General features: G+C 38.8%; 1 protein-coding gene across 1 annotated transcript in view; it reads left to right on the top strand.

The window, feature by feature from the left end:
* Positions 1-14,086, top strand: part of vsig10 (V-set and immunoglobulin domain containing 10) — a 39,606-nt gene that overhangs the window by 12,284 nt on the left and 13,236 nt on the right. Inside the window, exons 4-7 of the mRNA XM_060844152.1 lie at positions 749-1,033; positions 1,204-1,311; positions 5,022-5,034; positions 9,706-9,842. Of these exons, the coding sequence (XP_060700135.1) occupies positions 749-1,033; positions 1,204-1,311; positions 5,022-5,034; positions 9,706-9,842 (543 nt within the window). The remainder of the gene's footprint in view (positions 1-748; positions 1,034-1,203; positions 1,312-5,021; positions 5,035-9,705; positions 9,843-14,086) is intronic.

The following is a 14,086-nucleotide window of genomic DNA, read 5'->3' on the forward strand; positions in this document are numbered from 1 at the left end:
TAATGTTGTATCAGGGGTAGACAGGAACATGAAATTGAGACCACTGTCAGATCACCCATGATATTACTGAATGGGAGAGCAGGCTAGGGGTCCAAATGGCTGCCTCCTCCTAATTTGTGTGTTTAATTATCTGCTGTTAAGTATTTTACAGGATGCCCCAAGCAACAAAAATGTCAGCCTCTTGAAACCAAGCTGCATTTAATTTTCAGCTTATTCAGCAAGAATCGCATCCCCATTGCATTCTTTGTCCGCACTGATCAGTATTTTCTACATTTATAATCGTAAGAAATTGTAATTGTATGTAAGTGCAAAAAAAAGCTTTTAAGTTTGCCAATAGCAAATAATGGTAACAGAAGTGTAGAGACTGATGGTTCCTGACCTGTTTTGAAGGATTACCTCAAAGGAAGGAATATTAAAATTTTGAACTTACATTACTTAAGTTTAGTTTCTAATTTTGAGTTTCTTAAAATTGATCTAACTGTGACCAGATGCAATGACCATCAAGTATAGCAGGAAAAGGGCATTTGCACAGTATGTTTGCATTTGTGATAAGCAAATGATTCATCTCATGGATATTTTCAGTTAATTATACATTTTTTTTACCCTTCCATGTTACCCAAGAAATGTTTTTTTTCTCACTAGTTCTGATATTTATTCAATTGCAGTGTAAAATTAGCTTAGTATTTTAGTAAGCAAAACTACAATATCTATAGGATGTTGTATGAACCATAACTCTTGTTTGTTCCAGAGGCTCCACTTCCAGAGTCACAACCTCTTGTAACTGGATATGTAGGGAAGAATACAACACTGACCTGTCACAGTAAGGAAGGAAATCCACCCCCCAAATTGACTTGGTGGAGAAATGATGAGGTGGAAATTCTCTCAAACAGTAAATACATAATCTCAGAAGAAGGTGTTGTTTCAAGCTTAACAATATTGATGTCCTCAAAAGAGGAGGATGAAGGAAGATACATTTGCAAGAGTGAGAATCCTCTGGGGATTAAAGAGGTCGAAATATGGGTCTCATTTAACAGTGAGTTAATTACTGTAACTATTAGACTAAAAGTAAACTTTTTTTGGCTCTTGTTATAAGTTTATATGCTACATGATTAATGAAATAGAATAGTTTTCAAAATTCACTTGTTAAAACATCATTTTGTAGCAATTGACAATATTAACTTTGATCTTCCTCTACACAAACAGCTAAAGTCATTTCTGGATTAGTTGGGGGAATCACTATTTTTGTACTCCTAAGTGCTGCAACAATCTTTGGAGTTTTACTGTATAAAAACTGGAACAAGTTAATTACCAGTAAGTATTACATTTTTTTTATGTCCAGCAGCAATTATTCCTAAGTAGTTTGCTTAGGAATAATTATTCCAAAGATGTCACTAGGATTTCAATAAAATGTACTAGCTTGTGAAATTTTCATACCAGATCCAACTGAACTAAAGTTCGCAGTTTGACAATTTATAAATATTACTCTTTAAGGTGATTATGTTTAAGGAGACAATTCTGAACTTGTAGCATTAGAAGTGCTTTTATGTTACCTAATTAAGTTTAGTTGTCTCCTGGCTTTTTATCTATTTCAGTAACTCCTCAAATCTTTTGTACTTTTACAGTGTCGTGCAAAAACCCACATTGTATATTTATTATTTCAGTTTTAGTTTTATATGTATTACATTTATACGTTTAGGACACTAATTTTAATTCAAACTTTGTACTTTTAAGGTGTGTTAAAGTCTCAGGCTAGTCTATCTCCCACTTCATACCATGTCCTTGTTTAAAGTTTGGACTTTATTTGTAAATCAGTAACTTCTGTTTTTCATAATCACTGTCTTACCTTCCATCCCCCAATCAATATGGAAGAATTATAATCCCATTGGAATTCTGTTTAGAGTTTTATGTCACAGTTTGTTTTGTGACTTATTTAATGTTTCATCAGAACAGAATGCCTGCAAAAATAAATTAACTTGGCAATTTTCCCTCTTCTACAATGATGTGTTTAGGAATAGTAATGCACTGTTGTGAATCAGTTACGGATGACAGGAGGTTTTGACTAGATTTATCAACAGTTCCTACAACTGGGGATAAGAGCACTTTATCTCCTGTCTGTACCATCGAGATCTTGTTGAAAGTAAAGAATAAATCAAGTTTTGTCATTAGTCAGTTTGAAGACCAACACTAGTGTTACAGGGATGGGCATAGAACAGCCAACCAGGTTACTTAATTGTGTTTCTAGAAATGTAATTCAAGTTTTTAAAAATCGTTCATGGGGTACGGGCATCACTTGTAAGGACAAAATTTATCGTCCGTTTTTAATTACGCTTGTGAAAATTGAGGTGAACTGCCTACTTGATGTGCTGCATTCGCTATGCTGGTAGCAAACAAGTTCCAGGATTTAACCCAGTGACAGTGAAAGAATAGTACTTTGGTTCCAAGTAAAAATAGTGCATGACTTTGAGGGAAACTGGTGCCACCCTTGTCATACTAGATATAGAGGTTGGAGATTTGGAAGACACAAAGGAGCCTTGGTGAGTTGTTGCATTGTATCTGATAGATGGTACATATTGCTGCCACTGCACATTTGTCATGGAGGATGTGAACGCTGAAGATGTTTTATTGATGCCAATCAAGCAGGCCTCTTTGTCCTAGATGGAGCCAAGCTTCTAGAGTGTTACTGGGCTGCACTCATCCAGTCAAGTGGAGAATATTCCATCATGCTTGATTGTGGACAGATTTTGAGGTTATTTACTGCAATTCTCTGCCTCTAAAGTGCTCTTATAGGCACATTATATATATCACTTGACAATTCAATTTCTGTACAAGGGGAATCTCCAGCAAGTTGATCGTAGGGAGTTCAGTGATACTACCATTGAATCTCATGGGGTGATTGGTGGATTCTGTCTTGTTGGTGATTACCTGACACTTGTTTTGTCTGTATGTTACTTGACATTTATCAGCCCAAACCTAAAGGTTGTTCGCATCTTACTGTATTTGGACATTGACTACTTCAGTATTTGCGACGCAGTCAGTACTGAAGATTTTCATTGAATGCACATTATAATGAGCGAAGCTCATTAATGAAACAACTGAAGATGGCTAGACTTCAGAAATAACCCTGAAAAGCTCCTGCTGCATTATCCTGTGACTGAGATGATTGACCTCCAACCCACAATAGTCATTCTTTCTGCCATTGGCTCCACAACAGTTTTGCTCGGTCTCCTTGATGCTATACACAGTTAAACACTATATCTTGATGTCAAAACCAGTGATTCTCAATTCCCTTTGAGTTCAGTTCTTCTGTTTGAACTAAGGCTGTAATGAGGTGAGGAAATAAGTGAGTCTTTTGGAACCTAAACTGAGTGCCAGTGATTAGATTATTGTTGAGTAAATGTTGTTTGATAGTCTGAAGATCCCTGTGAGTGTTTCAGCCTTGGTGTTTGCACTGAAATGCTGGCCTCTTCCTCACCCCCTGCAACAAGCCTAGTTGAACAACTGTGTCCTTTAGGACCCCGCCATCTTGGCCAGTATTTGTGCTATCACTCCCCATTTGATGATGGACATTTAAATCCCCACCCAGAATACATTGGTGCCCTTGCCATCCTCTGTCCTCCAAGTGATGGTCATCATGGAGAACAACTGATTCATCATCTGACTGACTGGTGTTAGTAGTGGTAATCAACAGTTGTTTTCTTCACCCATGCTTGATATGATGTCATGAGATTTTGTGGAGTCCAGGGTCAAAGTTGAAATTTCCCAGGCTAATTCCCTCCTGACTGTATACAATTGTTCCACCACCTCTGATATTCTCTGGAATGGCCATCATGATATCAGGAACATTGCATTTAAGGTGTAATTTCATCTGAATGTGTCCGCCTGTTGCTTGACTAGTCTGTGGGGCATTCCTCCCAATTTTCACAGGAGCCCTGTGATGTTAGTAAGGAGGACTTTGTGGCTTTTTCAGGTTTAGTTTCCAGTGATTTAGGGTTCCATTTCTGTTATTAGATTTTGAAGCATTAAATTGGGTGGCTCGCTAACCATTTCAGAGAGCGTTTAAGCACCAACCACATTGCTGTGGTTCTAGTGACACGTGGGCCACACCAGATGAAGTTGGATGATTTTCCTATCCAACGGGATATGAGCATAAGAATTTAAGACATATGAATAGGAGTAAGCCATCTGGCCTCTCAAGCCTGCTCTGCCATTCAATAAGACCATGGCTGATTTTTTTCTTGTGGACTCGGCTCCACTTAGCTGCCCACTCATCATGAACCTTAATTCCTTTACTGTTCGGAAAATCTATCTGTCTTTTCCTTAAACATTCAACAAGGGAGCCTCAACTGCTTCACTGGGCAGGGAATTTCACAGATTCACAAACCCTTCAGGAGAAGAAGTTCCTTTTCGGTTCAGTCCTAAATCTGCTCCTCGTTCTTTTGAGTCTATGCCCCCTGTTCTGGTGTCCTTCTCATTGTCAGTTTACAATAATCAGTACTGGTCACCATTGGATTAAGTCTTAACTCCAAATCTACTAATTCCATTCAGATCCCACCATCTGCCATGGTGGGCTGCAAACCCATGTCTTCGGAGAAAGTGATACCTGTCCATCTTTCTTCCTACTTAACACTATTCCACCACTACCTGCATCCACCTCTTGCCTTCCCAGCTACAATCCACTCAGCCCCACCCCTCCCCCCTTTTTATCTCTCAGCCCCCTTTCCTCTCCACTTTCCTGATGAAGAACTCATGTCCGAAATATTGACTCTCCTGCTTCTACCATACTTTTTGACTCAAATCTATATCCCCTGAAAGCATCCGCCCTAATCACTGGATTGCTAGCCACCATACCCTTAGTCTGTAAGAAATTTGCTTTCTTTTGAAAAGGTGTTTATTAACCTTATATAAATTGACATTTCATTTTGGTATATTTTTAAACTATATTGTGAAGTACTGACATTTGGTTTAACAATGAAACATCACCATTATTAAACATGGGTTTTATTTTCTCTTTTATTTTTCAGGAAGACATTTTTGGTAAGTAATTTTTTTTCTCTTTAAAAAAACCATGCAAACTGACCAGGATTGAAATCTTTCCTATATGTAATTTTTTTTAAAAAAAGAGTAATTGGAACTACCTTTTCAATCCTGGCTGGATAAAAGTGATTTTCTATTTTAATTTGATTTACATTCTGTAGTTACTTCATGCTAATTTCTAGATTTATAATGTTTTGAAATGGAAAGGATAATTTAGAGAGGATATTATAAATGAAAACAAAATAATAAGCCATAAGTTTTATCCTGCTTACACCAGCTGAACATGGAATCTTGAAGCAAACACCAACGCAATTACCAGCCCAAACTGAGAACTCCATTCTTAGGAATAATATAAACAATAACCAGATCTAACTAAATTTGCCACAAGAAAAGTAAAGGGTTCCTGGTGTAATACCAAGAAGGTCAGCACACTGGCATCAGCTCTGGTAGCCCCCTCTAATATCAAATTTGTGGGAACCTTAAATTCCTGCGTGCGTATGCTGTTTAAAAATAAATTACTGGATAACTTAAAAGGTTAGTGTAAAAACAGAGCTTCACATTATCAAGACGAGAGTATGTATTTTTTGGTCTCTGGAATCTTCATTTCAAATTTGCAGTGTTGTGAAGATGTGGATGCACTGTATCTTTGAGAGTTAAAAGCTAGCAGAACTACCTGACAGCACCAAGCATTCTGAATCAGTTAACAATGTAACACTTAGTCAAAAACTAGATAAGTTGAGTTGCCTGGAAATGTCAAAACAGATTTGAATTAGGCCAATCAGTTTAAATTATACCCTAAAAAAAAACAAACTTCAATCAAGTTTGAATTTAATATATTGAGAATCCTAAAAGTAAACAACACAATCCGATGCTTTGAGGGTATAAGACCAAGGAAAAATTGAACAGTTGGGAGGAGAACTAGCAAGCCAATGACATCTGCAGCTTGCCCGGAGAATAGCTGTCTTAAAGGTACCTTTATCAATCTGTGACCTGTGAAGCAAAAATCCCTAAAGAATATTCAACATCTGGCTAGTTTTTGAAGTTTAATTTTGGTAAATCTTAATTGGGGGTTTTATCGGACTAGTATTATAGAAGGCAAGGTAAAAGATTAGAGGAAGGAGTAGTAAATAGTTGTTAGTTAATTATTCTCTGTTATACCTTAAGAAAAAAGTGGTTAATTTTTAATTTAAATAGTTCTTGGCCTCTTGAATTTTCACAAATAAATCTTTTCTGTGTTGCTGGTTTAGATTAAACGGAAGGGTTTACCCTATGTCGTAACATAAATGTGTATATATGACCAGTAAAAATACTAGGCAAAAGAATTGCTATATAACTGAGCAGCCAAGCACTATATTCAATTTATTACAGACATGGAGCAGCACGGTGGCTCAGTGATTGGCACTGCTGCCTCACAGCACCAGGGTCCTATGTTCCATTCCAGCCTCGGGTGACTGTCTGTCTGTCTGTGTGGAGTTTGCACATTCTCCCCGTGTCTGTGTGGGTTTCCTCCGGGTGCACGGTTTCCTCGCACAGTCCAAAGATGTGCAGTTTAGGTGAATTGGCCATGCTAAATTGCCCATACTGTTTGGAGGTTTAGTCAGAGGGAAATACGTCTGAGGTGGGTTACTCTTCAGAGGGTTGGTGTGAACTTGTTGGGCTGAAGGGTTTGTTTCCACACTGTAGAGAATCTAATCTAACCTGATAACTGATTTGGGAGGAAAAGCTGGCAATGTAAGCATGTAGTTGATGAAGGAATGCTGAAAGATATGGAAGAACTCAATTGCAGTCTTTTAATATAGCAATATAAAGCCATAGGTACTGCTTTAGGTATACATATCAAGATATAATATACAAGACCATTGAGGTTATGAGTTTATATAAGGCAATGCTGAAGCCAGATTGACATCACTGTGGTGTTTTTGGTACTTTATCACAGGCTTTTAAAGCCTGTATTCTCAAGAATGCACTGGAATGAGTTATGCTCCAGTAAGTGTCCTAGTTGAGGCCAAAACCAGTTTGCATTTAATGGTTAACTATCCAGCCAAAAGAGATAGGAGAAAGTTTTGAAATAAATCTCTATACAAAGAGTTGTTGGATAATTGCCACTGGGAGAAGTTGAAGCAAAAAATTGTGTTATTTATTCCTTTCTTTGATGCAATGATTTGAATCAGATGAAAATAATAAGGAAAGAGCTGGTTAGTGTAATTGGTTTACAGCTATTTTTTCAAGGTTTGTGAAGGTTTGTAGCTCAGGTTGAGGTTTAGGGTGTCGGTTTGCTCGCTGAGCTGTAGGTTTGATATCCAGACGTTTCATTGCCTGGCTCGATAACATCATCAGTGGTGACCTCCAAGTGAAGCGAAGCTGTTGTCTCCTGCTTTCTATTTATTATCTTTCTCCTGGATGGGGTTCCTGGGGTTTGTGGTGATGTCATTTCCTGTTCATTTTCTGAGGGGTTGATAGATGGCATCTGGATCTATGTGTTTGTTTATGGCGTTGTGGTTGGAGTGCCAGGCCTCGAGGAATTCTTTGGCATGTCTTTGCTTAGCCTGTCCCAGTCGAAATGTTGGGTTTTTTTTCATCTGTGTGTAGGGCTATGAGGGAGAGAGGATCATGTCTTTTTGTGGCTAGCTGGTGTTTGTGTATCCTGGTGGCTAACTTTCTTCCTATTTGTCTTACGTAGTGTTTGTGGCAGTCCTTGCATGGAATTTTGTAGGTGTCGTTGGTTTTGTCCATGGGTTGTACTGGGTCTTTTAAGTTTATTAGTTTTTGTGTGAGTGTGTTGGTAGGTTTGTGTGCTACTAGGATTCCGAGGGGTCTTAGTAGTCTGGCTGTCATTTCTGAAACTTCTTTGATGTACGGTAAGGTGGTTAGGGTTTCTGGCTGTGTTTGGTCTGCTTGTCATCGTTTGTTCTTGAGGAATCAGCGCACTGCATTTTTTGAGTATCCGTTCTTCTTGAATACGTTATATACGTGGTACTCTGTTTTCTGAAGTTCGTCTGTGCTGCAGTGTGTGGTGGCTCGTTGGAATAGTGTTCTGATACAGCTTTGTTTATGTGCGTTGGGATGGTTGCTGGTGTAGTTAAGTATTTGGTCAGTGTTTGTTGGTTTTCTGTATACGCAGGTTTGTAGTTCTCCATTGTCCTTTCTTTCGACTGTGACGTCCAGGAATGCGAGTTTGTTGTCGGTTTCTTCCTCCTTGGTGAACTTTATGCCTGTGAGGGTGTTGTTTATGATGTTAAATGTCTCTTCTATCTTGTGTCGTTTTGTGACGACAAAGGTGTCATCTACGTAGTGGACCCAGATTTTGGTTTGATGGTTGGTAGGGCTGTTTGTTGTAGGGTTTACGGTTCCTCTAGCAATAGAGACTTGGGAGGACTGGGAGACTTGTGTTCTCAATGTTGGTGCTTAATTTATTTTTACAAGAAGAAACCAATATTTTTCCAACATTTAAGTAATTTGTTTACAATAGATGAGTGAGTCAATATTGTTAGAAAAATAATGAAATGCCATAATTGTTTTGAGGAACCTGTCCTGTGAAACCTGAAGACCAGTGACATTCATCATAGATCTTTTGTGTTCTGTTAATACAGCAATTGGCTACTCACTGCTTTATTCTAAGATGATGCTTGAAGCTGTTACTTCAAGTTCTCATTACTGAAATCTTAATAATTACAGTCCTGGGCTGAAGAATATTGGTGTTGGCCGCAAGAGTCACATAATTTTTGAAAGGGAACTGGGTCAAAAGTCAATAGATGCATCAAGACATGTCAGGCTGGATTTTAACATAAGCTTTGGAACTTCGCAATTGCTTCCCAAAAGGGGTCCCAGCCCCAATTTTCTGGCAATGAGACCAGTGTACAGTTTTCCTGGGGGCAGGGAGGATTCTCCAAATTGGCTACTCCTGTGGTCTCAGTCTTATTAAGAAAGCTATGTGGGAACTTAGTGTTGGCAGCAGTTCAGAATCCACAACAACCACACTGCGACAGGAGGTGCTGCTAAGGCAAGCTGAGGACAGAGAAGTTTGCCTTTACAATGAGCTGCCCTGTGAAGCACTTCTGGACAAATCGTTTGGGCTTCCAATGGGTACACTTCTGCCCACTGCCTGCTTTTAGAAGTGTGGACCCTCCACCTCCAATAGTTTCCCAATCCCTTGCTCACCAGGGGTTGCAAAGTGATGGTGAACTTGCAAAATCACTCCATTATTGGAGGCTTGAACATACTGGTTGTCTACCCACTTCCATTTTTTCCTGAAACCGGTCATTGGTGGTAGATATGTGTAGAGTAGTCACCACTTTGCAGCTTCTTGCTCTCTTCCTAGCCATCTCTGTCTCCAAGCCCACTGTGTGATGCGATGATGAAATATCAGCCCATTTTTGCTTTGCTGTATACTTTATGTAATTCTGGTGTGGTGTAAATGTTTGCCTTTGAACAAGCATTCAGAGATAGTGCTGACAAAGCTAATATTTAGCTGATATGTTGCCCCCACTTCTCTTTCTCTCCCCCCCCCCCCCCCCCCCCCCCCCAACTAAATCCTGGAGGATTACAAATCATAACTTTCATCTAGTATTGTTGTATACAGGTTTGTTGCACTAATTTGCTTAACTGGAGAACAGTTTTCTCTTGCCAATAACTTGTACTTGATCACAACATATCTTGATGTTTCTTCTTTAGGCAAACTGGTTCTACTGTTTTTACCCTTGTGGACTCTGAGGAAGAGAATGATTTTGTGGAGGAGGGCTCATCAGGAATAACCTCTGTTATTAATCATCAGACTGCTCAGACAATGAATGGCCATGCTTCTGTGGAAGGTAAATAACCTTTTGAGGTGAATGAATTGGAAACATGTTCATGACATAATTTGTAAAATACAAGCTGTTTTTTAAAAAAAAGCTAAAACAGTATTTTTGGTTTGGGAGTATTTTCTTCTTAATATTTGCCTGTCTTTCTGTACCATACAACTTCTGTACCTTGGATATTAGTGAGGGGGATAGGAAGTGAATATAATTTCTATATTCTCCATGCATACCTATGATTTGATTAAATTCAGTAACTGATTGGTTTGGATTGTATTTGCAAATGAAGAATGTCGATCTCCTGCTTGCCAATGATACTTGACATTATAGAAGCTTGCATTGCAATTACAAGACCTGGGTTTGAGTAATTCCGTATTTTAATATACAAAAAAATGCTTATCATTTTTTATTTTATTGTTTCCTTCCCAAACACCATACAAAACTAATTATAAACTAAACTCAATGTGGGAGAATCTCAGCCAATCTGGCAGAGAAAGAAACAAAGTTAGCTTTTAGAATCCAGTCTAGAATTTCACACTATGAACGAACCTTGACTTACCCTTCACGCCAGTTTTCCTTTTAAGACCCATTCTCAAACTTAATAAAATGGCTGTTTCTGCTAACCCTGCTAATTACATTTTACCTTTGGCTTAGCATTTGACTTTCCTGGAATTTGTAAAGAGATTTTCTGCTTTGAAGGTGCTGTACAAGTGAAAGTTGTTGTTGTAGTAGTGGTAATAATTGGGGTAAATCTATGCCATTGATTTTTGATTGTGTAATATTTTTGCCAAATTTACAAGAATGGGTCAATATGGCTGATATTAATTTCACCATGTAATGCTTTCCTTCCTTGCAGAGGGAGTGAACTCAAATTGACTTGATTTCCTTTGTAATTCTGCCAAATTACTTAATATACTTGGATAATAGTCCATGTGAAATCTTGTAACAAAGCCATGAAACAAACTGCTTCAATATGGAGAATCTCTCTCAAGGCCATTACCCTTAACAGGGTCTAATGTTCCAGCATCAGCTGTATTTTGAATTTACCCTTGGGGTGCATGATATAAAGTCATATTGAGGCATCTCAAAGCAAAACATGCCATTTGAGGACAAGTAGACTTTTATTGTGTATTCTGTCGTATTAAATATTTTGTGATGTACTTTTACAAAGTTTATGAATAATGGAACACTGTAACTTATAAACAAGTGAAACACTGCAATGGTTTGCTGTAACTATCTCCGTATGGGCTGATAGGGAGACTATCCCAGTCCTGTTGCCTTATGTTAAGCACACTGGGATGATTTACAGGCTGAGAACCTGTTTGGCCAAACTCACCATCCATAGCCTACAAGCCCTAGCCTGACACTCCAACCTGTCCTGAGACAGGAATATTGCCTACTGCACCACAAGGCCCCTAATATGGGAGAGGGGCATCATGGGTTCAATGCCCTTGTTTTTGGAAGTTGCCCCATCAGATGAAATAATTGCTCCACGTTTACCCAATAAAGAACCCATTACATTTTTGAGCACTGTAGTGATTGTAATAAGGTCAGCCAGGTGGACCTCAGAGAATGAGTTCCCTGATTGGGGCTGTTAATTTGGGCCAATCAGGAAACCCTGGCTGATAGATAAAAACAGGAGTGTCAGAGGTTCTGTTCACTGAGAGTTGGCTCTGAGGAAGCCAGATCAGTGTCAAAGACGTTCCACGTGTAAACAAAAGATGTCTCACTGTTAGGAAACCAACCTCTATGGAATTATTTCAAACACCTCGATTGGATTGTCCACTTGGGGGTGAGTTTATATGAACTGTTCTAATAGATAATTAATAATAACAGGTAAAGAGCTCTTAGGTAAATTCCTATCTATTCCTGATAATCTTTCGTGCCCCTTGATGAACAGTGCTGGACTTTATATTTCCAATTTTTTTCTAATAACTTCTACTAAAGAATCTGTACCTAGGTACCCTGTACCTACGATGGCACCACAAGTGACGACTTGTAAACCTTTCACTTTGCTTATTTAATTACATGTGACAATAAAGCTAATTTAATTCAGTTCCATTCAAAGGGCAGTAATTCATTGAGCACTTTTTTTTATAAAAACAATGTCATGACCAATGAAGTAGAATGCATTGTGCTATAATTCTGTGCCATACCATGAATGTGGCAGAGTCACTGAATATAATTCAGAGGCTCAAGTTTGTGATAAATCTTTTTTTTTTGGTTTGAAACTACTTTGGCATATTTCCCTGGAGAAGGATTGTTTGAGGTATGTACAGTGAGCAGCAGACAACCTTCTCCTCTTATCTGCTTTTCTCAGTGATATATTACAAATGATCAAACTCATCAGCATAAACTACCACTAAGGATCAATAAATGGAAAACAGCTATAAAACTGATGCCTAGTCATTTCTGTTTGTGTAAGGGAGTAAATATTGGTTCTAACTAACCCTTGGATGCAACGTAAATTATTAGTGTCTCATGTTTCTGCATTGGCTATTATTTGATCAAGGCTGACAGAAATAAATGCACACAACTGCATTAAAGGCAGTCCGTTTCAATGATAAGTAACAAATAGCATCGTACTACAGGTGCTCGTATGATGCAGTGGGTAGCATTCTTGCCTCTGAACCAGAAGCTCCTAGTTCAAGACACACTCCAAAAATGTGCCTATGTGACCAAAACAAATTGATTATAAACTTTCAAATTCTACCAATAAACCTAAAGCAGGTAGTAAGAATGTGAGAGATTCCCAGTCAGCCATGCCTGCTGAGGTGTAATATTTTTCAATCTATAGCATTATCGATAACTGCAGGTTAGTGACCAGTTCTCAGAAAAAATAAGCTATAGAAAGAAATTAGGTAATGCTTTGTTAGCCTCATACATCTTTGGATGCAGAAATTATGTATATATGGGTACATGCTACCACACTGATTATTGATTATCGGGCGGCAAGGTGGCTCAGTGGTTAGCACTGTTGCCTCACAGCACCAGGGTCCTGGGTTCGATTCCAAGCTCAGGTGACTGTCTGTGTGGAGTTTGCAGACACGGGGAGAATTTGCATGGAATTCCTCCCACAGTCCAAAGATGTGCAGGTTAGGTGAATTGGCCATGCTAAATTGTCAATTAAGTGAAAAGGGGTTTGGGTGGGTTACTCTACGGAGGATCGGTGTGGACCTGTTGGGCCAAAGGGCCTGTTTCCACACTGTCGGGAATCTAATCTAATCAAATCTAAATGCAAAAATATGCTATTATTGCTATTGGTGCAATCACTTTAAATACTTTTATTTTATATATCCTATACTTTCAATAAGGTAACTTTACATCTGTGCATCTCATGAAGAGGAGATGGTGGCATAATGGTGATTAGTTATCCGCAACTCCAGGCTAATGTTCTGGTGATGTGGGTTTGAACCTCACCATGTCAGATGTCAATTACTTCAACAGAAATCTGGACTTCAAAGCGGGTCTAATGGTAACCACGTAACTACGATCTAATGTTGTTTTAAAAAAAACCTATCTGGTCCGCTCATGTCCTTTAGGGAAGGAAATCTGCCACCTAGACCATGCCTTAGTGATCCTATATGTGACTCTAGACCCACAGCATGTGGTTAACCTTAAACTGACTATCTGGGCATTTGGAGATGGTGATAGATGTTGACCTGGTCAGTGATGCCCAGATCCCATGAACAATTTTTCTTTAATTGTCCATGTATTGCTATTGTCCCTTAAATATTCATCAAATTGGTGATTTTTCTCAGCAATTCTGTTTGTGTCTGCTGTATGAATTGCAGAAAAATCATAAAGTAATAGAGTCATAGAGATGCATAATGTAGAATCAAACCCATCAGTCCAACTTGTTCATGCCGACCAGATATCTTAAATTAATCGAGAGCCATTTGCCAGCACTTGGCCCATATCCCTCCAAACCCTTCCTATTCATATACCCATCCAGATGCCTTTTAAATGCTGCAATTGTACTAGCCTCCACCACATCCTCTGGCAGTTCATTCTATACACACCCACAGTGTGAAAGAGTGGCCCTTTAGGTCTCCTTTTAATCTTTCCCTTCTTGCCCCCTACCTATGCCCCCCTCTAGTTCTGGACTCCCAAACCTTGTTTATTTACCTTATCCATACCCCTCATGATTTTATAAACTTCTATAAGTTCATTCCTCAGTGTCTGATGCCCCAGGGAAAAGAGCCCCATCCTATTCAGCCTCTACCTGTAGCTCAAACCCTCTAACCCTCACAACATCC

The sequence above is a fragment of the Hemiscyllium ocellatum genome, chromosome 24 (genome assembly GCF_020745735.1).
Source record: "Hemiscyllium ocellatum isolate sHemOce1 chromosome 24, sHemOce1.pat.X.cur, whole genome shotgun sequence".
In the NCBI taxonomy this organism is placed as follows: Eukaryota; Metazoa; Chordata; class Chondrichthyes; order Orectolobiformes; family Hemiscylliidae; genus Hemiscyllium; species Hemiscyllium ocellatum.